The 25143-nt window shown below is 38.5% G+C and overlaps 1 protein-coding gene across 1 annotated transcript; it reads left to right on the top strand.

Annotated features, from left to right (window-relative positions):
* Positions 1 to 1386: 1386 nt before the first annotated feature.
* LOC127660248 (mastermind-like protein 1) lies at positions 1387 to 24587 on the top strand. The gene is made up of 5 exons (XM_052150380.1): positions 1387 to 2721; positions 11502 to 12908; positions 18044 to 18229; positions 20169 to 20364; positions 21664 to 24587. The coding sequence occupies exons 1-5, from the start codon at positions 2386 to 2388 to the stop codon at positions 22743 to 22745; spliced, it is 3207 nt and encodes a 1068-aa protein (XP_052006340.1). The 5' UTR covers positions 1387 to 2385; the 3' UTR covers positions 22746 to 24587.
* The last annotated feature ends 556 nt before the right edge of the window (positions 24588 to 25143 follow it).

Below are 25143 nucleotides of genomic sequence, written 5' to 3'. Positions count from 1 at the left end.
ATCATCATCCCCACCATCAACATTCATCCATCCATACTCATCATAATCATCTATAAATCCTCATCATCCATCCATCCATCCATCATCCTTATCATCATTGATCCATCCATATTATCAACATCCATCCATCCATTCTCATCATCATCATTCATCCATTCATATCATAATCATCATCCATCCATCCATCCATCATCCTTATCATCATTGATCCATCCATATCATCATCATCAACATCCATTCTCATCATCATTCATCCATTCATTCCATCATCATCATCCATCCATCCATCTACCTATCTATCATCCATATCATCATCATCTTCACCATTCATCCATCCATATCATCATCACCATTCATCTATATAATCATCATCATCCACCCATCTCATAATCTTTATCATTATCCATCCATCTATCCATTCTCAACATCATCCATCCATCCATTCATCTACCTATCTATCATCCATATCATCATCATCACAATTCATCCATCCATATAATCTTCATCCATCCATATATATCTTCATCCATCCATATCATCATCATCTATCCATCCATCCGTATAATCATTCACCCATCCATGTTCAAGATCATCCACCCATACATCCATATAAACATCATCATCCACCCATCCATCTACCTATCTGACATCCATATCATCATCATCACCATTCATCCATACTGTATCATCATCATCCAACCATCCATATCATCATCGTCCATCCATCTATCCATTCATTCAACCATATCATCTTCATCATCATCCATCCATTCATATCACCATCCTCCATATTGTCCATCCATTATCCATGTAATCATCATCATCATCCATCCATCCAATCATCAGCATCATCCATCCATCCATCCATATCTCCATCCATCCATATAATCTTCATTGTCATCATCAATCCATCATACATCCATCCATCATCATCAGCAGCAGCATTTACCCATTCAATCATCAACATAATCATCCATCCACCATCCATCCAATCATCATCACCTATCTAATTTCTCCTCCCAATTTTGCTCATCTGTTCATCCGTCCATATCATCATCATCATCCATCCATCCACCCATCCATCCATCCATATCATCATCATTCATCATCCATCAATCTATCTATCATCTCGTTTTCTCCTCCTAAATTTCCTCATCTGTTCGTCCACAAATACATGTGCATTCACTTAAATCAATTTTAAAATAGAAATTAATATTTTAATGATTCAGAGTTATTTCTTCCTCAAAACATCACATCTGCTGGGGAACATAACAGTTTTTTTTTTTTTAGGAGTTTTTAGCGAGAGTTTGTGATTGCCTGAGTGAACTGTCAGTCACAGCGCGAGAAAGAAAAAAAAACCAGAGGAAAAAAGAGAAAAAACTAGTGACAAGATGGCGACCAAGAACTGCTTGAACACTGGAAAACAATAGAGACAGCGCAATTGGGCTGAGTTTATTTCTTCACCGTTTGATTTCAGTTTTTTTGTCGTCCTAAACCGGGGGACGAGAGTCGGCTGCCTGTAGTTTAAGACTTTTAAAGCAGACTTTAATGAAAAGCTTTGTTTGAGTGCTAGTTAGCAGGTAGGCTAAGCTACATCCGTAGCTGTAATGTAACTGAGGATCAGCTGTTAGACGCACTGCTACTTTAAAAGTTACTTTTACTACTAAAAGTTAATATGAACTCTCTAACTTCGTATTTTTGCGCTGGGTGGATATAATATATTTGTTTTGGTCCGTCACTTTCTTACGTTTCTTCGCTGTTTTTTTTCCTCATTGCGTCTTTTCGCAAACTTTAACTGGGGCGAAGAGTCTTTTATAAATATTTTAAAAAACATATACAGAAAATAAACTGAAAAAACGTGCCGCGTGTTTCTTTATAAAAACACCTTTTTGTGTAACGTTATTGAATTCGAACTAAAGTTTTAAAGATAAAGATTCATTGAGTACAAGTTTTGAATTATCTTAAACGTTCCGTTGAATTATATTAATGTCTAAATATATGTAACAAAGTTAACTTGAATAATTTATTAGCGATGGCTAATTCTTTCATTCATAAAATCACAGTTTTTACTTCAATGTGGTTTGTGGCAGGACTCTGAGCTCGAATATTTCCACACCACTAAGTTAGATAAGAGTTTCAGTGATTTCTTTGTATATATTAGTTTGTTTAGTTTAGAGTATTACTTTGACCTTTTTTTTTTTAAATACAAGAGCACATAGCTGAACTATGTGCCATTTCTTTTGTTATATAAGGAGGCAGATAGTGATAAAAATGGAGGCAGTTGAGTGTGTTTTGTAAAGACTCATACTCCAGCTCACACACTGAAGCAGAGTTGTGCTGGTATCCGGACACTCGAGAGAGTTTATAAACACACTGTTGTTCTGGATGATGGCGGATTTCGTGGTGCCGCAGCACAGCGCGGTGATGGAGCGGCTCAAGCGGAGGATCGAGCTCTTCCGGCGGCATCACAGCAGCTGCGAGAACCGCTATGAGAACACGGCCATGGAGCGGCTAGAGATGGAGAGGCAACAGACTTTCGCCCTTCATCAGCGCTGCCTGCAAACCAAGGCCAAGCGCTCGAACAAGCACCGGCAGCCGCCGGCAGCGAGCGTGGACCCGGGGGGGCAGAGAGGCACTGGGAGTGGGGGCAGTAGCGCCGAGTTGGCGGACGGTGGCAACGGGACGCCCGGGGAGCAGAGCAGAAACAGCACGCTGATCGCGGTGAGTACATTAGAGACGCTGGTAATTATGCAGTGCAGTTATAGCTACAAGTCTGAACTGGTAACTTTAAAGTTATGGGTTCGAATCCCACATGGAGTAATCCATAAATATCACCATTGTACCCTTAAACAAGACAAGTATCAGAAGTACTGTGATCTAGTTTGGATAATCATTAGCTCTTAACTTACCATTCAGTTTAATAAAGTTGTATTAAACGTGCTTAATAAAAATAAACAGGACATGATCATCTTTTAAAAATACCTCTAAATGACATTCATTGAATTAAATGAATGTCATTTAGAATTCATTGAATTTACGTTTAATTCAGTAAAAAAAAAATCACTGCAAAATCAAGCGGTTTGTCTTGTTTTCCTTTTAAAAATATAAAAACTTAAAACAAGATACTTTTACCTGAGAAACAACATATAATATATTTAGACTTGCTTTCAGAGAATGTATCTTTAATATAAGTGAATTTTATATATAAGTGTATTTATTATATGTGTATTTTTTCACTTGTCAAAATATACTTATACTCAAGATCTATTCTCTGAAAGCAAGTCTAAATATCTCATATGCTGCTTCTCAGGTGACTATATCTTGTTTTAAGGATTTTTTTATATTATAAAATATTTAATATTATATTCAACGTTCTCAGACAACAAATTTGTCTTCTGCAGAATAGCTCCTGAAGTAGATGTACTTTATTTTAAAGGAGTTTTATATATTTATATGGGAAAACAAGCCAAACAACAACATATCAAAAAAAGTATTTTGTTGCAGTGTAGATAATGGGTGAAATCTACCCTCTCTCACCTTTCTCTCACATCGATCCACCTTTAACTCTCAAAAAACAGAAGCTGCATATCACCGATTTTCGTCACATTAACACAGCATCATATATGTATTATGATTCACTTTGTGGCGAGCCATCATGTTATAATCTAGCTGCGTTAAGCATTTGCGAGGACGAGTGTGCCTGTGCCAGAGTGTGGGCATCAGCCATGTGCAGTTTAAATCTCTCCCCCTTTGATGGGGTCACTTCACGCAACTCATAGAAGCGATGCTGACCGTACAGAGATATGCCAGTTTCAGAGTTTATACTTATTTACATGAGCCGCTTCCATATTATTTGAACTTTAATAAAGGATGATGCATTAAAGATATAATGGCGAGGTGTTTCATTTAAAGGTTCTCTGACATGCAAGTTTTGCTTCAGTGGAATGGCAGCATAAGTTCTGCTGTATTTCACTACGGGAGTGCTTCTGTATTTCGTTTTTTGGTATTTTTGTATCATTTCCTCATACTTTGCGATCTACATCACCTGAAGCTGTTCGGAAAGTTTGGAGTGCATCTGGACTGTGAGGAGTTTTCTTCCTCTCAGTCAGACGCAAGCTGCTGTGCTGCTCTCGTGCGCCATCATTAGTTTCATTAGTTTTGTCGACAACGTCATATGGCTGAGCTGAACCAGTTCTGTAAGGCAGAATGGTCCAAAACCTTCTAATATATGTAAACTGTTAACATGTATACCTATTGTGGTAGGCAAACTTTAATGGAACATGTCCATAGTGATTGTGATGCTAAAACACCTGTGTGAACGTAAGGGAAACTGGCATCGTACTTCCACTTAGAATTACCTCTACATTAGATGGTTAAAAGTAAAAGAGGTCAAGCATAATTTTTTGTGGATACCGTTTTATGTGGTTTAGGTGTCCAAATACCTTTTTGGAGGCCACTGAATATGTGGCTAACATTTTGTTAAGGGAGACCAGTATTTTACCTCTCTTTACAAAACAAGGGCTTTGTGGCTTATTTCCTGTGTTGTTTTCTCTGTAAAGTTATTGCAACAGAGCTACTATTAACTGAAACAGTGTCACTGAGAGCAGTGTATAATGTTGAAACCATTGCTTGGTTTACATCAACATTCCTCAAGCTTAAGAAACTGATACTTTATGAAATGGTCCCATATCAGAGCCGCGGCAGACGCGTTTGTGCTCATAACGTTAAAGTGCTCCTCTGTTTCATTCTCCCTCTCTCTCCTCAACAGTTCCCTGTAACTTGTGACTGTCTTGTCTAATGAAAAAAAGGCAAATATCAATAAAATTAATATCATAGACCATATGCACATATCTTGTTTAAACAAATGTAATAAACCAACCTCACACAACTTCAGCAGCATCCTGTGGAATGCTCATAAATCTGAAGCATGTATTCATATAGTCTCTCCTCAACAGTTTCCTGTAACTTTTCTAACGATATAAGACAAATATAAATAAAACTTCTATTATATACCATATGCAGATATTTTGTTTAAAAAGATGTAATTCACGAACCTCATGAAAATCTAGCTATTTCTTCTCATCGAGCGCTCATATACTATCTAATATCCTCTGAAGCATGTATTCATTCAGCCAGAGTGCAACTTCCAAAGTAAAAGCTCTTCACGTGTGCTATGAGTAAATGTCTTATTCACAATGCACTGTGCAATTGGTTTGATTCTGTATTTGTTGAGAAAATGTGATTGCTAATGTGGACATGGTTGCTGGACTACTGTGTGTACTGTTATTTCCTTCTTCCTAATATGTTAACAATTTTTTCATGTGCAAATGGATTAAAAAAAAAAACAAATTGTCAAATTTTTGTAAAGTTAAAGTTTAGTTTGAAATTGAGTAATTATAATGCTAAATAAGAGTTAATATTTTAGCTATTTTATGTTTATTTACTATATTCAATTGTGTGATTGTATTGGCATATCGGCCAACCAGCTCTCTGGATATCGGCATCAGCCATTAAAAAACCCATATCGGTCGATCACATGCAGAGATATGTTAAAAAAATAAGAAACATATATCCATTACAAGTAGGGTTGCTCCGATACCAAAATGTATTGATCAGCCAGTTCCCGCCGCCTCCTCGCCCGTCCTTATACTGTTATAATCACACTTGGCCATATCCAGAGGTTTCAAATTGTCATTGATTTAATCTCAAAACTGTCACATCTCATATAATTTTGCTAATGACAGCATACTGTAAAATAGTACTGAAATTAGCAACAAGATGATATCGTACCATTAAAATTTTTTGGGTATCGTGGTACTTCGTTTGTACCGGTAAACTGTGCAACCCTAATTACAAACTCTAAAACTGCTCCAGTGAGAAATCATTAATATCTATGAATTGTTTACTGTCTTTGGCATTTTGCTGTTACCAAATAATTAATTATTAAGGAAATGCATGAAGACGTGGTACCGTTATGGTTAAAATGTAATTGCTGTGATTAGTGGTAATATGACCAACAATAATCAGATTTAATTTGGGATCTTCATAGAGCAATGCTGAGATGAGTGTCTGATGAGATATTGAGAGCACCTGGAGAGCGCTCATGTTTGATTGACACTGGGATTGAGCGTATTGAAGGGAGTGAAGCTGAAAGTGCTCATGATCACTCAAACAGTCTCTATCGCTCAACACAACGTCTGATTGTCACTTTACAGCACGGATACTCTTATATTACTCGGATATTCTTTCTTCTGCTGAACACAAAGTTTATTAGAAGAATATCTCAGCTCTGTAGGTCCATACAATGCAAGTGAATCTCCAAAATGAAGCTCCAAAAATTAAAGTCAGCATAAAAGTAATCCATACAACTCCAGTGGTTTAATCCATGTCTTCTGAAGAGAACCAATTGGTTTTGGGTGAGAAGAGACCAAAATATAACTCCTTTTTCACTGTACATCTTGACCGCAGTCTCCTTTGTGATCACAATTTTAAGCGCGATTACACTTCCTAGAGCCATCTAGTGCTCCGTGCATGCGTCATCCACTAGGAAGTGTAATTGAGCTTATAATCATGATTGTGTCTAAAGACTGCACTAGCAAGTTGTATATGGGATCAAAATCCCGTCAAAAGTATTGCAGTCACAGATCCAAAAATAAATAAAACCTACAAACAAGGAAGTCTTCATTAATGCCTAAACTAAACTCTGCTAACTAAATTCAGCTGACTCGATACATGTGTTAACGGACTATGATAATGGCCTACACGGACAACGCATTGTTTCTTAGAGCTGGCAGAAAATACTCAAAACAGACACAAGCAACGTATCTATCAACCACAAATAATATAATATTGAGCAGCAGTCGTCGGAGTTGCATTAGAGTGACATCACCTCCCCTCTTCGAATGATTGGCTAGAGGAGGAGCTGTTGATCATCAACTAGTGGACCAATAGGGAAGTAAAACACCCCCTGATTTACATGAAACTCTACTCACAAGTTTTGGAAAACCAAGCGCAGAACTTGGAAACAAAAGCAAATAAAAATGGAGCGTAAGCATACAAAAAAAATTAAATATGAGCAAAATTGTCAGAGCAAAAAAACAGTTATAGAACCAAGAAAAACGTGATTTTGTTTGCAATTTTGATGACTTTGCTTAAATGTTTCTGTTGTTTTTATGCAGCATATTTTAAATGTGTTTATATATTTTTGATTCACGCTTATTATTTTTGGATCTGTCCCACTGATGTACAGTGAAAAAAGTTATATTTTGGTCTGCTCTCACCCAAAATTGATTAGATTGCTTAAGAAAATGGATTAAATCACTGGAGACTGGATTGCTTTTGTGCTGCCTTTTATGTGCTTTTTGAAGCTTCAAAACTTTGGTCACCATTCACTTGCATTTTATGGACCCACAGAGCTGATATATTCTTCTGTAAACCCTTGGTTTATGTTAATATATTTGAGGTTTATAATATTGATTGATATAATAGCAAACAAGCATGCAATCTGTGGAATTCTTTATCACTCAGTTTAACACGTTTGTCATCACCGTTTTACCTTTTTACAGTTTTCAACCCTCATATGCTGAAACACATTGCGTAAATGTTTTGCAACTGTAAAAATGCATTAATATTTGATGCAGCAAACTTCATTTAGTTTATGATTGGTTGCTTGTTGCAAAACAACTTAACATTATAGACTGCATTACAGGGCTTTGTAGTTAAAGAGGTTAAAGGAATAGTTCACCCAAAAATGACATTTCTCTCATAATTTACTCACCCTCATGCTATCCCAAACGATGATTATTTTGAAGAATATCAATATCTGTTGGCCCATACAGAAACGGATCAATATTTAAGTCTTTTAGTACTATAAATACTCCCTGCCTAGTAGGTGGCGATATGCACAAAGAATGCCAATCGCCAAAAAGAAGAATGTTAAAGTGGAGATTGGTAGTAAAAACTTCAATATTGATAATATTGGGTTTTAGTAATGTTTCTGTACCTATACACTTGCATTGTATGGACATACAGAGCTGAGAGGTTCTTCTAAAAATCAGTGTTTGTGTTCAGCAGAGAAAAAGAAAGTCATGCACATCTGGAATGGCATGAGGGTTAAATGATGAGAGAATTTTCATTTTGGATAAACTATTCCATTAACTTCGGGTTCAGCATAGTGCAAGTCTATTAAGTTTTATTGTAGTACAACTCACTTGATTTGTAGATTTGCATTTAGAGCTGTCAAACTAGTTCTGAGTTTGTTTGGCATGAAGTCTGCAGTTTTGGTGTAAGCCATGTCAGAGTTTGGCTTTAGGAGAGTACAGCAGTTGTTTTGTGGTTGCCGTGCAGGCGTGATGCTCCAAGGTTATTTAGGATGACTCAGGGCTGTTCACATTCACCCCTCCCCCCGCTCGCCCACTCCACTGACTCACGATTGTTCCCAATGCACTCGGGACAGCTGCATGTTTCAGACTTTTCTGCATGTGTGTGTGATACCACACTGTACCTGCACTGTCACTAAGCAAGTGTTCGTACACTGTCATAAATGTATATTTCAGTTAAAGTTCACATGGTGTTTAATTTGAGTCTTTAGGGGAAGTTCTTTTTCTTTCTTCACTCAGAGCCAAAAAGAAGTTTGAAACCACTGAGCAACGATGTACGAATATTCAGACACAGGCAAAAATATTGGCTTGCTATTTATTAAGCACCGAAATTTGCTTGTTGTAGAACAGTCTGGAATATTGTGTCGTGGCACCTCTATACAGCCTGAACTTGTTTTTAACCTTGAATCTTTGTGACAACCTGGACATGTGGGAACCAGGAAGTAATCACATTCACCTAATCAATGATGAGTTCAATCAAACTTTTTCTAGCAACTCCGTCCACTGGCGGCCATCTTTGGAGCGCTCCCAGGAAGCTTTTTCCAGTCACTATAGTGCAGCTCTTATCTACTTGAATGGGGAAAGACTGAAACCTTAAACAATTGGTCAAGATTGCAATCAAAGGACATATTTCAAATCAACAGTAAAATCTGACAACACCGATATCTAAATTGAGGTTCTTGACCTTAGATTACGGTAAAAAATTCAGTTTTTCAGTTTGTATTTCTAATGCGCATACACGTTCTCGAGTTGATTGACAGGCGATGTCTGTATCTAAAAGGTGATTGGCTCTTTTGCCTGTAAGGCGGGACTTTTTTGCTACTTTTGTTGGCCGTTCCAATTTCCTTATTCGTTTAAATAGTAGTCTCGTCTCCGCTAAATAATCTCTTGTACAATTCAGAAGTTGCATTTTCCCTCTAAGATAACATTTTTACTCCATGTTGTCTTCTGAGGTGCAATAAAACCAAATAATTCCACAAAATTACATCAGCCTTATTGCATTAGCAACGAAGGGCTCCACAGCAGTTAAAGTGACAAAGGGCTTATGCCATTCCATTTAAAGCCATTTCACGGGTTCTGCCAGTACTGGGCACTCGTGCAACATAAGCAATGATGTACATTCGGGTCCATGAGATGGAGTGAAGTTAGCAAGACAATGACATAACATTTTTTTAACCTGGAATGCAGCCCTATAGCTCACATGTGCCCATACGTTCAACAACATGTTCCAGATTTGGCCACTGGGGGCAATAGTTTGCATTTCAGTAAGGACAGACCAATATTAGCTGAAGAACTTTTGACCTGTTGTCACCAAATTTGCAGAGGGATCAGTCTGAAATGTAAGTCTGTTGTTTTATTGTCAATCAACAAAATTCATAAGTCTGTTTTCTCAACAAAACACAATTTGCAATACCATTCATGGCCATAGCGCAAATGTAGCATGGGACTTACATACTTGGAGTTGGTAATACTTTATCTTAGCATACACCACTCATAAATGAACAGCTGGTTTTGATTACAACTACAGATTTTGTCTGGTCCCAAACATTAAAGGACTAATTACTGGCTACTTTAAAGGGCGTTAAACACTTAAACACAGAGCTGAGAATTAGCTTTAACCACAAAACTTTGATGGATCGCTCTATTATTGCTCACTGTGCTTAAACTGTGCTCTCTGCCCCTGAGCCAATACTGCAGCTCCCCTTCCGTTCTTTTGGGGGTTGTCCATTGAAGCAGGCGGAGCATCAAAGACAAGCAAAGCTTGAGCCGTGGAAGGGCAGGAATTCGGCACACTCCCGCACCCCTCTGCAGGCTGAGCTCTGGCTCTTTTGTTGTGGGATACACGTTCATACACATGGTAATTAGACTCATGTGGCTGAGGCCTGCGGTGGAGGTGCTGCCGAGCGGGGGTGGCATGGAGATGAAGGGAAAGTAATAGATTAAGAGACACAAGTTGGCAGAAAATTACTTTGGGAAGAGCTTTAGCATGTTTGAAAGAAAATACTTTTTTGTGGGTGTGCAAGGCCATCTCAGAAAAGGGAGAAAAGCATCTGTTGTCGATACAGCGAGACCAGTTTTCAGGTTTAGAAAACTGCAGTAATGAACTGCTCTGGTGTTGATTCAAATCCTTTTATTTACAAGTTTCACAGTTTAACTAAAGATGATGTTGGACCAAATGATGAATGGAAAAAAATATGCAATGAAAGTGAATAGTGACTGAATAGTGATCATTCTGCCTAACATCTCATTTTATGTTTCATAAAAGAAAGTCAGTAAATTTAAATTTTAGGGTAAACTTTCCCTTAATAGCATTATACTACTAATGCAATTGTTAAATACTACACTGGACTGTAAACCGTATGCAGCCATGAATATTTCAAATTGGAGAACAGGAGTCCTCAGTTTTGAAAGAATGATTCATTCCTGACAGTCTGCTTGTAAAGTGAATTGTTGTAAAACAAGTTCTTTATAACCGTTAACATACATCAAGAAAAATGCATTCATGGGCACCAAGATGTTTGCCCTTTTAGTAACATATCACTAAATGTATAAATTGACTAAATTTATATAAATTTATAATTCTTTTTTTAAACAGGATGTTACTTTTTATTTGGTATAAAATTCAGATTCCAGATTTGCACAATCATTTCTTTGTCTAACAAGAAATATTTGTAATGCTGTTACACGTCTCATTAGATATCATTTACTTTTTAATATGGCAACTCATAGCACTTAAAAGGAGCTATTAACCATTATTTATAAGGTTTAACAAATGGTTAAAATACCAATTTGAGTAAAATTAAATAGGACCCATTTAGGACCATGTAGTTTCTAAAGATTGACAAAAGATTGATGAATGTTACTTTTCCTAGCTCTTGGTTTCATGATGAACAATATGTGTCAGTTGCCTTTCCTTTAGGGCAAAATATATACACTGAGCATCCTTTTCTGGCCTGACCAAAAGTGGCAAAAATCCTCAAAACAAAATTTTATCAATAAATAAATATTATATATTTTTTACATTTGATACATATGTAGCAAAATACAAGTGAGAAATTACATGATGCTTTTCTCTTTAAAAGATTTGCGTAATTGCTGATTTGACTTGTTTTATCTATGCAGTTACAGGAGACTGTGAAGAGGAAGTTGGATAATGCAAGCTCTCCTCTGGGCCGAGACCAGATCAATGGTTTCAATGATTATCCAACTTCAAAAAAGGCCTGCGTGGAGGATGCACTCTCTGGTCTGAATGGGGTCTCAAACAGCACTGTGCCTCCTCGCTCACCCTTGGACACCAAACATAACGTGAGTACAGACTCCATGGTGCTCAATGGGAACCACAGAGCCCCTGGCTCAGAGCACAATGGAACAAGTAGAACAGATAACGGTGCCGCACGTGGTTCAGAGTTCGATTTCCGTCTGAAAGAAATGAAGCGGGAGCCAGTAGACGATATCTTGCCCTGCATACTGCCTACTGGAGGTGCGAATGGCAACAACAGCCTGTTCCCTGACCTCAACCTCAATGATCAAGACTGGAGTGAGATCATGGAAGAGTTCAACCGTTCGGTTCCCTATGAGGAAATTCAAGAACTCTTCAGTGATGGCTTTGGAGATCGCAAAGACCCTGATATCCTGTCTGGGGGTGCAACTCAGAGCTTGATGCCAGATCTAGCGAGTGTGAAGACAGAATTTTCCCCCACCACAGCTGCCTTCGATCAGGACTCTTGCACTGGCTCACCCCAGATGAGACCCACCTCATCCGTGCCTCCGCTACACACCAATTCCCCTGTAACTGCTCCGGTAACGTCTACAGCCTCCTCGCCAGCACATCCGGTGCCTCAACTTTCACAACAGCCCCCCATTCAGTCTGCTAGACCACTCCAGAATCACCTGCCTGGTCCACCCAAAGACCTTTCCCCTGCACAACAGCTGCAGCAGTTAGCAGCACGTGAACAGCAGCGAGCACAAATACTACAAAGCCAGCAGCAGCACGTGGTTCCGAAACAACCACAACAAAAACCGCAGCAACAGCAAACAGTAAAATTCCACCAGCAGCCCAACCACCCCTCATCATGGCCCCAAAATGCACCCACACAAAGTCAACTGGGTGGGACATTTGGCTTGGAGAAGCCCACAAGCCCTTCCTTGTACCCTCAAGACTTCCCCAACCCCAAGACTTTGCTCATACCGGGCCAGCAGCCCAACAAGGGTTCTCCCAAAGCAGGCACGCCAGCCGGGTACATGCAGTCCGGAGGCCACGGCAACATGCTAAGTCACTCAGCAGCTCCTACTGGGCCACTTAGCCACCTGGCTAACCCAGGAGCTCAGGCAGCCATGTTGGACTACAGTAACACTAAACCCTTGTCCCACTATGAGGCTGGAATGCCAGGGGCCCCCAGGGGCCCGCTCAACACGCAGAACCAGAACAAACAGACCCAAGCGTTCCTGAATTTGATGCGTCACCAGCAGTTGCAGAAGCAGAGGCCGACAGGCATGAACTTCAGACCAACTCACCTACAGCATGCTCAGGTAAGACCACCTTTCTTCTGCATATCCAACATATGCTGATAATTAGTGGTTGTCTGATATATATAGGTTTTTTTCTTGTCTGAAGCTGATATCTAGAGATTAGTATATATCTAGAGATGTGCATTAGGCATTTATACATATTAGATGTCACCTTTAAACCAATGCTACTAGAGCCTTTCACAGAACTAACTTCACTTGCTTGAGTCAGATTTTGAGTTGGAGTGAACCTTTAAACTTAACGCATTATTATTAAAGTAGCTTGCTTAGCCATAAGCATTACTGACCAGAAAGAGAAAATCGATTATAGAAGACAGGTTATGTTAATGCCTGTCATAGCACCCCTTTTGGCAATGCTGAGAATGCAACGCGTGCTTGCTCTATGCTTTGAATTACATTTTGACACATTTTGGAACACAACATGTAATATTAGGCTTGCGCAACTATAAGAGTTTGCATTCACGTACTTTTGTAGAGGTACAAGTTGGTAACCAAATTCTTTTTGTCTATTCAAACAGCTTAACTATGGATTTAGCAACTTTTTTGTGAAATATTTTGTTTGTAAAATGTGTCTGTGCTATATTTCTTTCAAATGAATGCCTCTTAGTTAGATATTTTGTTATTTAATGCAATGGCATTCATACTTAAAGTGTGCAAGTGTCCAAATACTATTATGGCTCACTGTACATGCTATGAAACCAGGAGATGCTTTGCTCTTTAAATTATTTGCTCAATTGCTGATGTCATGAGAGTCCAATCGTTAAAGTCTTCTCCAGCACATCCCAAAGACATTCAATGGAGTTAAGGTCAGGATTCTGTGGTGGCCAATTCATGTGTGAAAATGAGTCCTCCTGCTCCCTGAAACACTGTTTCTCAATTTGAGCCCGATGAATCTTCGTCCTGGAAAATGCCCATGCCATCAGGGAAGGAAAAATCCATTGATGGGATAACATGGTCATTCAGTGCATTCAGATACTTGGCTGACTTCTTTTTATTGCCACATAACATTGCTGAGCCTAGGCCTGACCAAACTGAAGCCCCAGATCATAACACATACATGCGAGAGGTTTTCTTGCATTATAGAGGGTTGCCACATAGAGCGAAAGAGCGATCTTGGGATTTAAGAATCGATATCGAGATCGTTCAAAGGAAGATCATGATGCATTGCAAAATCAAAAAACTAGAAATGGAAAAACTGCATTATTGCTACAGAGGTTTAAAATCAGACACTATTAAAATGTCTAACTTCATACTTGAGGGTCATGAGACAAGGAACAGGCACACAACTAATGTACTGCCATTATCTTAAAGGAATTGTTCCCTCAAAAATGAAAATTCTGTCATTGTTTACACACCCCTGAATTGTTATAACCCTAAATGACTGACTTTAATTTTTTTAACACAAAGGGAGCAATTGTGACAAGTTTTTCTCAGTGATGTCATACAAAGGCAGTTTATAGTGACCACCTCTTCATGCTTCAAAAGTACACAAATGTATAATTCAGAAGTCCATAAAAATCTCATGGAATAATTTATTAAAAGCTTACAATAATGTTTGGTGAGAAACAAACTGAAATCGAATCTATTATTTAGTAAAAATGTTCACTGACTGTTGATGTCCTGTGTGCGTTAATGAGTCAGCACGTGAGCTTTAGAGCTCTTTGCACGAGAGCAACAGTAGTTACGCAGCACGCGTGAGATGGGGTGTTCAAGCTAAAACTAGTTTAATGTCCAAATAAAAAGCCCATTACAATCAGGTAGATTTGCAATGTCATTCTGCAATGTTTAATAAATATATTGAATATGTGTTTTGTGTTTTATCATTTTGTCTATAGTGTTTTTGTCCGTCTGTGTGCACGTGAGTGTGTCTGGTTGTGGGCCTCTTGCGCCCTGGGGTTGAACAGTTTGTCTGGGTCAGGCAGCTGGTTGCTAAGGAGCAGAAAGCAGGCAGCCACACACACACACACACACACACACACACACACACACACACAAACACTGCACTGGGGGCTGGGATAGGCTAAGAGAGAGGAGTCAACAGAGAAAAGGAGAGACGAGGGGATGACAAAGCCATCTTTCATGGTTGCTACACGCCCGCCCCTGGCTGCCGTCCTGTGCCGAGTATTTTCGGATCAGCCCTTATTTCTTTGTTTAAATATAGCCGTTTAGCCCGTTCAAGGTATCAACTTTATACTCCTCCTCTCTCTGTTAATCCACTTTGGATACGTTATTATAAACTCCCTCACGTTAAATCTGTCTTTTCATTCGCCCAGAATCCAAATGGCTGATTTCAGCTGTGAACTCTCACTTTTAGATAACGCTGGTCTGTCTGGTCACTGACCTCGAAATACCTCCACTCTGAGTGTGTGTGAGCTTGAAGCGAAAACTGAAGCGAGAGCGTTTAAGTGTGTACCCTTGTGTTTGTTGTGAAAGGGAGGCAACCAGTGCTGGCATCTTTCATTTCTGCCGTCCAGCTATAAAGTGCTGAGGAAGGTTTTTGCCTTGCAATCAGGCTGGATCAGAGAGGAAATTACTTTCAGCTGCTTCGATTCTTGAGTTAAAATGCATGTTTCAAAGCAGTGCATTTTGAAACATTCAACTGGTGGAGATTGCATTTATTTAATTATGTTTTTAGGAAGTGAAAGAGTTCAAATGGTTTCTGATGTGCTTTTGAAATAGGCCTAAATACAATAGAAAAGTAACAGTACATAATTTTATATTTAAACATAATCAAATATACAGTATAGTTATTTTTATTTTTTTCATGTTAAAAGTACATCAGTTGCGGTGGATTCCTTTGTTCAAATTTTTCTAGATGAGATACTAAAGGGGAAAATCCAAAATCCTTGTATTTTGGTATCCTGCCCTCTAGTGGTCATGTTCTCTCTTACTCAGCAAACAGTAGTGTCTACTTTTTAGCTATCGAAGAAATAATATCTTATATAAAATAAGTTAATATCTCGAAAGCTGGGTGGACTAATGGTTAATATATTGTTTAGATATAATATTATAAAAAAAAATGTATTGTGTAAAGAAACATTTACTCAACCAGGGTTGGTTGGGTTACTTTTAAAATGTATTCCATAACAGATTACAGAATACATGCTGTAAAATGTAATTTATAATGTATTCCGTTAGATTACTCAAGGTCAATAATGTAATCACTGGTAGATTTTTTTCACTTGTTTTGACTATGCCAGTATTTAAGACAAAATACACATGTTAAAAATACATCCTCTGAAAAAACGAATAAATATGCAGTGTTGCAGTGTTGTTTGTAAAACAAGATAAATCAAATTGAACTTGTTTTAAGGATTTTTTATATTTTTACAGGAAAACAATACAAATATTATTAGCAAGAACATGATTTTTGCCCTAATATCAAAGGTCTTATTTGGGAGGGGAAAAAAAAATTATCTAATGTGTATTTTCTTGATAAAAAAAAAAAACTGTGATTGTGCCATGGCTAGCATTTTAGCTTTGTGTAAAGTTTATTTGTGTTGCTGCTGCTCCAGACTTACTACAGACATACTACAGACATACTTCTCTATCTCCTTGTATGAATGTAAAACATTTTAAGTGTTTCACCCCTGTTCAAACGCTTTAGTGGAATACAGTTACTAATATTTTGTATTTTAAATACGTAATCCTGTTACATGTATTCCGTTACTCCCCAACCCTGTACTCGATTCACTTAAACCATGCAGAAAAAATATAAAAAGCTGTCAATAGATATTGGAGCTATTGCAGTTCTGTTGATTAGACTGTAGGCATGGTTATCAATGCTAATAATCTCAGAATATATTATGATTAATTAGTGTGGCAGAAATAGTCAAGTCAATTTTATTTGTATAGCGCCTTTCACAACACACTTCGTTTCAAAGCAGCTTTACAGAAGATCAGGCATTAACAGAAGATAAAACTGTAATGTCTATAATGTCGATGAATCATCATTGTGTAATTATATAAAATACGATTGTTAATCGTGTTTAAAAATAAGTAATTAAATAATAATTGTATTAATATCCCCAGTGAGCAAGCTGAAAGCGACTGTGGTAAGGAACACAAAACTCCATAAGATGTTGATTAATGGAGAAAAATAACCTTGGGAGAAACCAGCCTCACTGTGGGGGCCAGTTCCCCTCTGGCTAACATCATGAATATAATGTAAATATTACTTATGTATAGTTAAAGTCATACTAAACTAAGTGTTAAGGGTCAGTGTTTAAACATCGATTTTGTTTGAACTGTAAGATTAATGACTAATGTCTTTGAAGTCCATCCTGGATTAACTGCAGAAGTTCATATAGATGCAATTGTCCTTGTTAATTGACTGATGAAGGCTTTTGTTGACAATTGTTAGTCTTTGCATTCCATTTCAAGATCGTAGTCCATCAATATCAGGGATGTGAAATGCAGTTCAACCTGGCCGGTAATTCCGGTGAGGTTTGGTGTGGTCCATCCTAAATCCAAGGTTCAGAAAATGGCATATGAAGTATCCCATGTCTTATGGTTGGAGTTGGCATCAGTTCATCCTCTGAAGTCCATCATAATAGACTGAAGTGATGTTTGGGTGGCACTGGCTGCATTTAGTCATCATTCAGCGACATGTAGCAGTGGAGTCCAACACAAAGCAGGAATGATGCCGGTTCTGGTGACCTCAGGATAGGAGTGCCGAGGTTGAGACAGGGAAACAAATAAAATAATATAAGCATAGATGCCAATCAGTTTATTGCAGTTATAAATCATGATCAATGTTTGGTTGGGTTTCTGGTTCCGGCCGACCCAACTAAAGCAGCCTAATTGTGGGTTGGAGGATAAATTAGGTGTATGCCTGGCTAAATAGATGAGTCTTTAGTCTAGACTTAAACTGAGGGAGTGTGTCTGCATCTCGAACAGTGTTAGGGAGACACTTCCATAGTTTAGGAGCCAAATATGAAAAGATCTACCTCTTTTTGTGGATTTTGATATTCTAGGAACTATTAACATACCAGAATTTTGAAATCGTAATGAATTTGATGGAATATAGCGTGGTAGAAATAGCAGTTTAGCACAAATTAATTTTCTTCTGTAGTTTGAAGCATTAAATAAATTCTCCCCCTTCCTCTCTCTCTCTCTCTCTCTCTCTCTCTCTGCAGGATTCAGGGTCCTACCCCACCGCTGCTCATGTTCCTGGTCCCGGCAACACCATGACGCCACAGCCGAGCGGCAACAACATCCCTGGTAATCATGGTAATGCGGTCTACATGAAGCAGCAACAGCAGATGCAGTTGATGAGTCAGCAGCAGAAACAGTTCATCCAGAGACAGATGATGGCTGAACAGGTGCATTTCTCAGTACTCTAGTTTTGTAGGAATTAGGGATGTGCAAAACTACCCCTTTTCATAATCGACTAGTCATTCAAACAACTGACCGACTAGTCGATGTTAAGGATCATGCATAATTAGGCTCCATTATGTTCACATGACCCCAATTAGATGTATTTCAGAGGGATATATGATCGCAAAGCACAGCACTGCAACATGGTAATGAACGGATATTAACAAATAACTATAACATCTTATCACACAAAACATTTAAGAAAAGTATGAAAAAAGAAAGTCTCCAATATAGAGTGGCAAGAAACCACTTATGCACATCCTGAATGCAGAATAACGTGCTTCAATGTAACCGGTCCGGAATGCTACGGGGCGATCTTCCCTGCACATTTAAAAGCACAGAACTTCAAGATAATATTGCAGGTACATTTCTACAACATTCTGCCATTTAAACATGTTTTCTACAACTATTTATTCAAGCAGTGTCAGACAGAATCAGTAAAAAGACTTTAATCATTCCACAGCATCTCACAAATAAAACTGCGTGTTGATTTAAAAAGCAATAAGCCACAGGAGTTTCAGTGATTTTACCACGTTAAAGGTGAAGTGTGTAATTTCTGCTGATGTTTTAATAACACTGCTGTGTTTACATTTGTCAGACAAATCATACTTCAAATAGCTTACTTATAGTTGTCTTTCCACATTAGACTGTGATAGGAGAAAGCACATTAACATTGAGAAATTACACACATAGCACCTTTAAAAGAACAGTTCACCCAAAATTAAAAATTGTGTTATCCCTTTTATTGCGAGTAGGAAACCACAACGTGAACCCTTTAAACCATGGTAAAATTACTGTATCACCTTTTGTGGCTTATTGCAAAATGCCGGCAACAGAAATGTGATAAATATGCGAATTCCAATCGAAAGGGATCATCCCTATGCCCTACTCACTATGAAGGACAGAGCTCTTAATGTGGGTACTCTGAAGGGAGCATGGCATTACAGTATGAATGTACCCTTTACTATGAATGTACATAAAAAATGAACTTTCTTTTGTTTGGAACGACCCTTCAAGTGGCATCCCCTTACTGAAGTACCCTTCAAGGATGCAAAAATGCTTTTTAGAAACGCCCATAATATGCACAGAAGCTACACATGTGTATTTTCTCAGATACTTGAGTCTAAATAGACTTACATAATTTCAGTAGTACACTCAAATGACAATAGACAAATCATACTGTTCGTGTGTTTCACTTGCTATAGCTTACCATGTTGCTTCATTATCAATAGCAATGTCAAATGTAAATCAATCACTGACACATCAGCACCACCTTGAGTAAAAAATTGCATGTATATTATGTATGTGCACACTCCTACATATGGAATTCAGCTTCACCACTGTCACACAGAAAATCAGTGTATGTAGTGTCATATGTATGAATATAGTACTCATTTGTCTACACTTTTGGTAATTAAGCAGTTATAAAAAAAAAATGTTTGCAATTTTGCCATGTTCTTTGTGTGTTACTCTATTTGGAAGAGAAAATTTGAGGAATAGTAAAGAGGTATGACTCCAAAAAAATAGATGATGTACAGGGGGTGGAATGAGGTCCCAGGTCACTAAAGACCCGAGGTATGAGTTTAAGGGTTAATATAGAATGTGTGATCACAGGTGTGCATATATCAACTGTATTACAATGACTTCAAAAGTGGCTCATCCATTTACAATTTACAATCAGAATGATCAGTTTTTTTCAATCCTAGTTTGTTTCTATTGTATTCCTTCAGGTTTGTAATGTCAATGCTTATTCAGTTCTCTACTTGGTCCTGCATTTTTCTGCAGTACCTCTGTGAGGTCTCATGAGAATACTTGAACTTTTTGAATCTGTGTGTTCTTCCTCTGCTTGAAGTCACCAGTAATATCTGTGTATATTTGTTGCAGGAGAAACAGCGGCAGCAGCAGGAACAGCAGTTGCAGAGGCACCTGACCCGTCCGCCGCCTCAGTACCAGGACCAACAAAGTCAGCAGGCCCAGCAGAATCCATTCCAGCAACAGCAGCAGGTCTCCCAGTTCACAGGTGCAACTCCCTGCTTGGCTCAGCAGCACCCCTCTGGCTTTACAGAACACAACATCTCTGGTATTTGTATTTGTTTATCTTTATCTTATTGGCCATGTATGGTATAATTTACATTCAGTAAATTACAAAATAATTAAATTACTTTATTACAAAATAAACCCTGATAGGGTGATCTGGACTTGCATCATCCTGAAGGGGTTTATTTTGTGATAATGTGTGCATTATCTTGCTTTTTACACAACTAAGTACCAGAAGAATGTGTGTGCCACGGCAGATGTGAAACAGGAGCAATTTGAACAAATTGATAAGTTCAATTGCTGTTTTAGGTGGTTAAAAGTTCAATTCCATTTGATACAGGATATTAAACAGTTGAGAGGGCGATGCATTAGATTAGAATTTTTATCTGATTTTGCAAAATATGTAGTAGGGGATAGAGCATTGCCGACCTTTTAGATTTTCTTTCCACATGTGAACAGATATTATCATGTTTTCTGGACACATGACTTTTTAGATCACAACATCTTTCATGCCAATAGTGTTCAACACATGGTGAATTCTTGCTGCATTATGGGCCATTAACAGGTGTTGTGCTCCTAATGGAGTACTAGTTGGAGCCCTCTTGGAGCGAGAGAAAACAATGAGCTTCTCGTTCTAGACAAAATCATGCAGCTCTGCTTTTACTCTACTCTGCTCACATACTCTGATGGTGACTCTCTAGGATATATCTTTACTTACGGTAGTATCATTTGCACTATAAGTTCGATGTTGCCATATGCATCCTTGATGACCTCCTAAAAAGGTTTGAGTGATCTAATACATTTCACCACATGTACATCTGTGTTTAGCGCTGTCTATTTGTTATTGGTTCACTCAGCACAAATGTTACTACTAGGTGGAAATGGCCTCTCTCTCTCTACTCATCAGAGAACTTCTGTTTGACATGAATGGCCTGCTATGTAGGGCAACACAAGTAGCCTTTTGTTACTTGGGACAAACAAGCCCACCTGATTTGCAAAGTGTGTTTATCGGTGGACTCATTTGAATGGCAAACATACAGTATGGTTAGAATGTGGGTGGGTTGTGAAAGAAGATCTGAATCTTTGAGTCCACTTCTAATGCTTGTTTTTACATTTTTGTTTCTTTTCCATTAAAAAAAAAGTTTTTAATTTTTTAATTTTATAGCCAGTTACCTGCTGCACTTTATTTTTTTGGCACATGTTTGGTGTCATGACCATTATCATATAATGTCATCACATAAGTTTGCATGTTAGATTGCAGCCAGTTAGCAGAGTACATTGTAATTTACAGTAAGATATTTTTGAATATATGTTGTCTGATTGCCTACTTCTGTATTTTTAGGTGCATCTCAGCCAATTGGAAATGTAAACTCTCTCAGTGGCCCTGCGCCAGGAGCTCAAAGAATGTTCCCTCAGACACAAGGTATGATGGGAATGAGCGTGGGCCAAAGCGCCATTCCGGCTCCTGGTGCCCCTTCGGGTGCCAGTCAAGCAGATATGAACCTCTCATCTTGTGGAGGTGGTCTTGATGTTCAACAAGTCATGTACAGCAGCATGTCCATGCACCCCTCCCACCCCAACCAGCAGAGACCACCTGTATCAGCCATGTCTGCGGCTTATAGACAAAGCGTTCTAGCAGCCCAGCAGCAAGCACATTTAAAGAACCAACCCAATGCCGCCCTATTAAAACAACAACAACAACAACAACAACAGCAGCAACAGCTCGCTCGTTTGCCCAACAGCATGCCCAATGCTATGGCGAATAACATGGGTGCAGCTATGCCCACTTCCATGCCTAATAGTATTCAGGGTTCTATGCCTACACAGACCCAACCCTGGCAGCAGCAGCCTCAGCAGCATCCGGGTCTCCAGCAGGGTATGGGTGCCCCACTTGGCTCTGCTAATGGAGGCAATCCCGCCGGTTTTGCCAAGTCTGGCTTCCACATGCAGTCTAGGATGGCCAAGCTACCCAACAACGCCCTGTTTCCCCAGAGTGGAATGGGTAACAACGTGGCAGGTAGGGCTTTGGTGGGCATGAACCCTGCTCATATGATTCCTAACATGAACCAGCAACGGACCAATAACCCCGCCATGGGCCAACAATTGCCCCCTCCCAACCAGCAGGCGCCTCAGCAAAGGCAGCCACAAGCGCCCCCTCAAACCCAGCAGGTTCTGCCTGACCTGGGGCACTTTAGACAGTCACAAACAGGACAGGTGCCCAACCGCACTGCGGGACTCCAGTGCAACCAGTCGTATCAGCTTAACAGGACAGCCAATCAGCAACTGCAGTTCGGCTACAGCAGCCAATCTGGTGGCAGCTTGACAGGCTTCCCTGGCGAGACCGATCTGGTGGACTCTCTGTTGAAGGATCAGTCAACCCAAGAGTGGATGGACGATTTGGATGAGCTATTGGCCAGTCAATGAGTGATCCCAATGGGCCAATTACAGACCTTTGTAAGGGGCTATTTAGACTGAACGCTTATTTGATAGATGCAACAAATATGGAATAGAACGCAGGTGTCTTGAAATGCGTTTAACATTTTTTTTTATAAGGAATATTCCAGGTTCAAAACAAGTTAAGCTCGATAAACAGCATTTGTGGCATGATGTTGATTACCCCCAAAAATAATTACAACTCATTCCTCCTTTTCTTAAAAATAAATTTGAGGTTACAGTGAGGCACTTGAAATGGAAGTGAATAAAACTCCTGACATTCATTCTTTTGTTGAAACTTGTGTATTATTTGAGCTGTGAAGTTGTTTTTATTGGTTCAGTTGTTTATATAGTTTACAGCATTACATCGTAATGGCAGCGAAGTTCTAAAATAAGTTATAACAGTACACAGACAAAGTTTGTAAGCATTTTCTTTATGTCATGTGGCTATACTTTTGAAACTTCACTGTGACCCAGATTTTTTCTTTTCTTAAAGGAAAAGAAAGAGGAGAAAACAAAGGTGTCGAAATTAAGTGTTGTTGTAATCCACATTGGACCACAGATGCTGCCGATTGAGCTTAATTCGTATTCAACCTGGAATATTCCTTTAACTCAAAAACATTTTTCTAGCTTGTCTAAGAGTACAGCTGGATGTAAAAACATATTCCTTGTGAACAGCCCCAAAGCCTATATTGGTGCCTTTTGTAGAGAAGATCATTGAGTGTCCGCATTTGGATGTTGGTGAAAATGGATTTACTGGTCATATAGTGGTCAGATCTGCTGTTGTCTCTATTATGTACATTGTGTATATAATACAACACGAGTAGGGCACAGGACCAAAAGCCTGTGGAATTGAAGTATTTTCTGGACTGGAAATTTCGAGGGAAGCGCTCTACTACTGAACCTGTGGCTCAATAAAACCACTGAATTTTACTATGAGATGAGTGTATACTTGTACACAGCCTATTCAGCCATTCATATGGTTCATATTGTATTTGTATTGCCTAGGTCTTTGCAATAGGCATGAGAAGTTAGAAGTCCCTTTTATAGTCCCTCAGGCCTTAACTTTGCACTCTTGAGTTGCGTAATATGTGATTTATACATCCAGCTAAATATGCGAGAAAGAGAGAGGCTTTCTCTTAATCGTGGTTTCAAAGGTTGTTCAGAATTTTCGTTCAGAATTTTCATTCAGTTTTCAAGTTCGGTCATTGGATAGTTTTATATTCACTAAGTTTAGGAAATGGATACTTTGTGATTTATCAGTTTGTGGCGCTTGCGGGAGTGATACTGTAACCGTAAAAGAGGAAGAACATTTGAATTTATTAAAACACTACAATGCTCAAGTGAAAGTGGGTGGAGCCATGTGATGTCATTACACTTTCATTTATCACTATACAAAACTTTTTTTATTTTAAATTTGCTTTGAAAAGCCCAAAGTTATAATAGACTTCTATGTTGGTAAGAGGGTTGGTTAATATTCCTATCTTTTTCCTGTTATGTTAAGGTAACGTTGAGAGAAGGTCGGGTGCTTTTCAGACCGGGCGTTACCTGCCTCATTGCTGAACTTTCTCTGCATTTGAGTCTGGAGTTCTTGTATATTTATATATGTATTTGTTTTGTATGTATGCAGTTTCTATTGTTCAGGAAAAGATAGATCTTATTTTTATATGTACATTTTTAAAGTATTTTATACTTTTATTATTGTTCTCTGTAAAACAAGAGTATTGTGTAAATATAGTTCTCTAGAAACTGGTTTGTTTGGTGTGTGTTTGTATATTTTGTGTATTCATGGATACGTTGGTCTAAATTTAAAGTTATTTGCATTTTGCAGCCTTTATAGTTTTGACATTTAATATGAGATGGAGGAAGGCTTCAGATAATTATATATATATTTATAACGTAGTAAAAGTAAGCAATGGAGTTATTATAAGAATTATACCCAGCCTAAAATGCATCTCCACACAAAACAAGTAGTTAATGATCAAATTAATACATGACATAGTCCGTGAACAGAAGAAATATTGATTGAGTTTTGAGCAGTGCTTGGTTTGTAAATTCTTAGGTTCCAAAACAAGGAGTAGTGAAAGATCCTGCTTTCTAATTGCATCTCCATTTCTTGCAATGGCAAGTTTTTATTTCGGAAATGTTAAGACTTTTTTTCTTGCAATTGTGACGTCACAATTGTGACTTTCTATCGCAGAATTACGGCTTCATATGTTGTGATTCACAATTGTGACTATTTCTCGCAATTGTGAGTTCATATCAGGTAATCGCAGCTTTATAATTGTGACTTGCTAGCAATTGTTTCTGTATTGGAATTGCGACAATATTTTGCAATTGCGATATATTTTGAAATTTAAAATGTTTCTTGAACTTGCAGCTTTATAAT

This window comes from Xyrauchen texanus, chromosome 19 (genome assembly GCF_025860055.1).
Source record: "Xyrauchen texanus isolate HMW12.3.18 chromosome 19, RBS_HiC_50CHRs, whole genome shotgun sequence".
Lineage (NCBI taxonomy): Eukaryota > Metazoa > Chordata > Actinopteri > Cypriniformes > Catostomidae > Xyrauchen > Xyrauchen texanus.
This window is presented reverse-complemented; position numbering and strand designations above follow the sequence as displayed.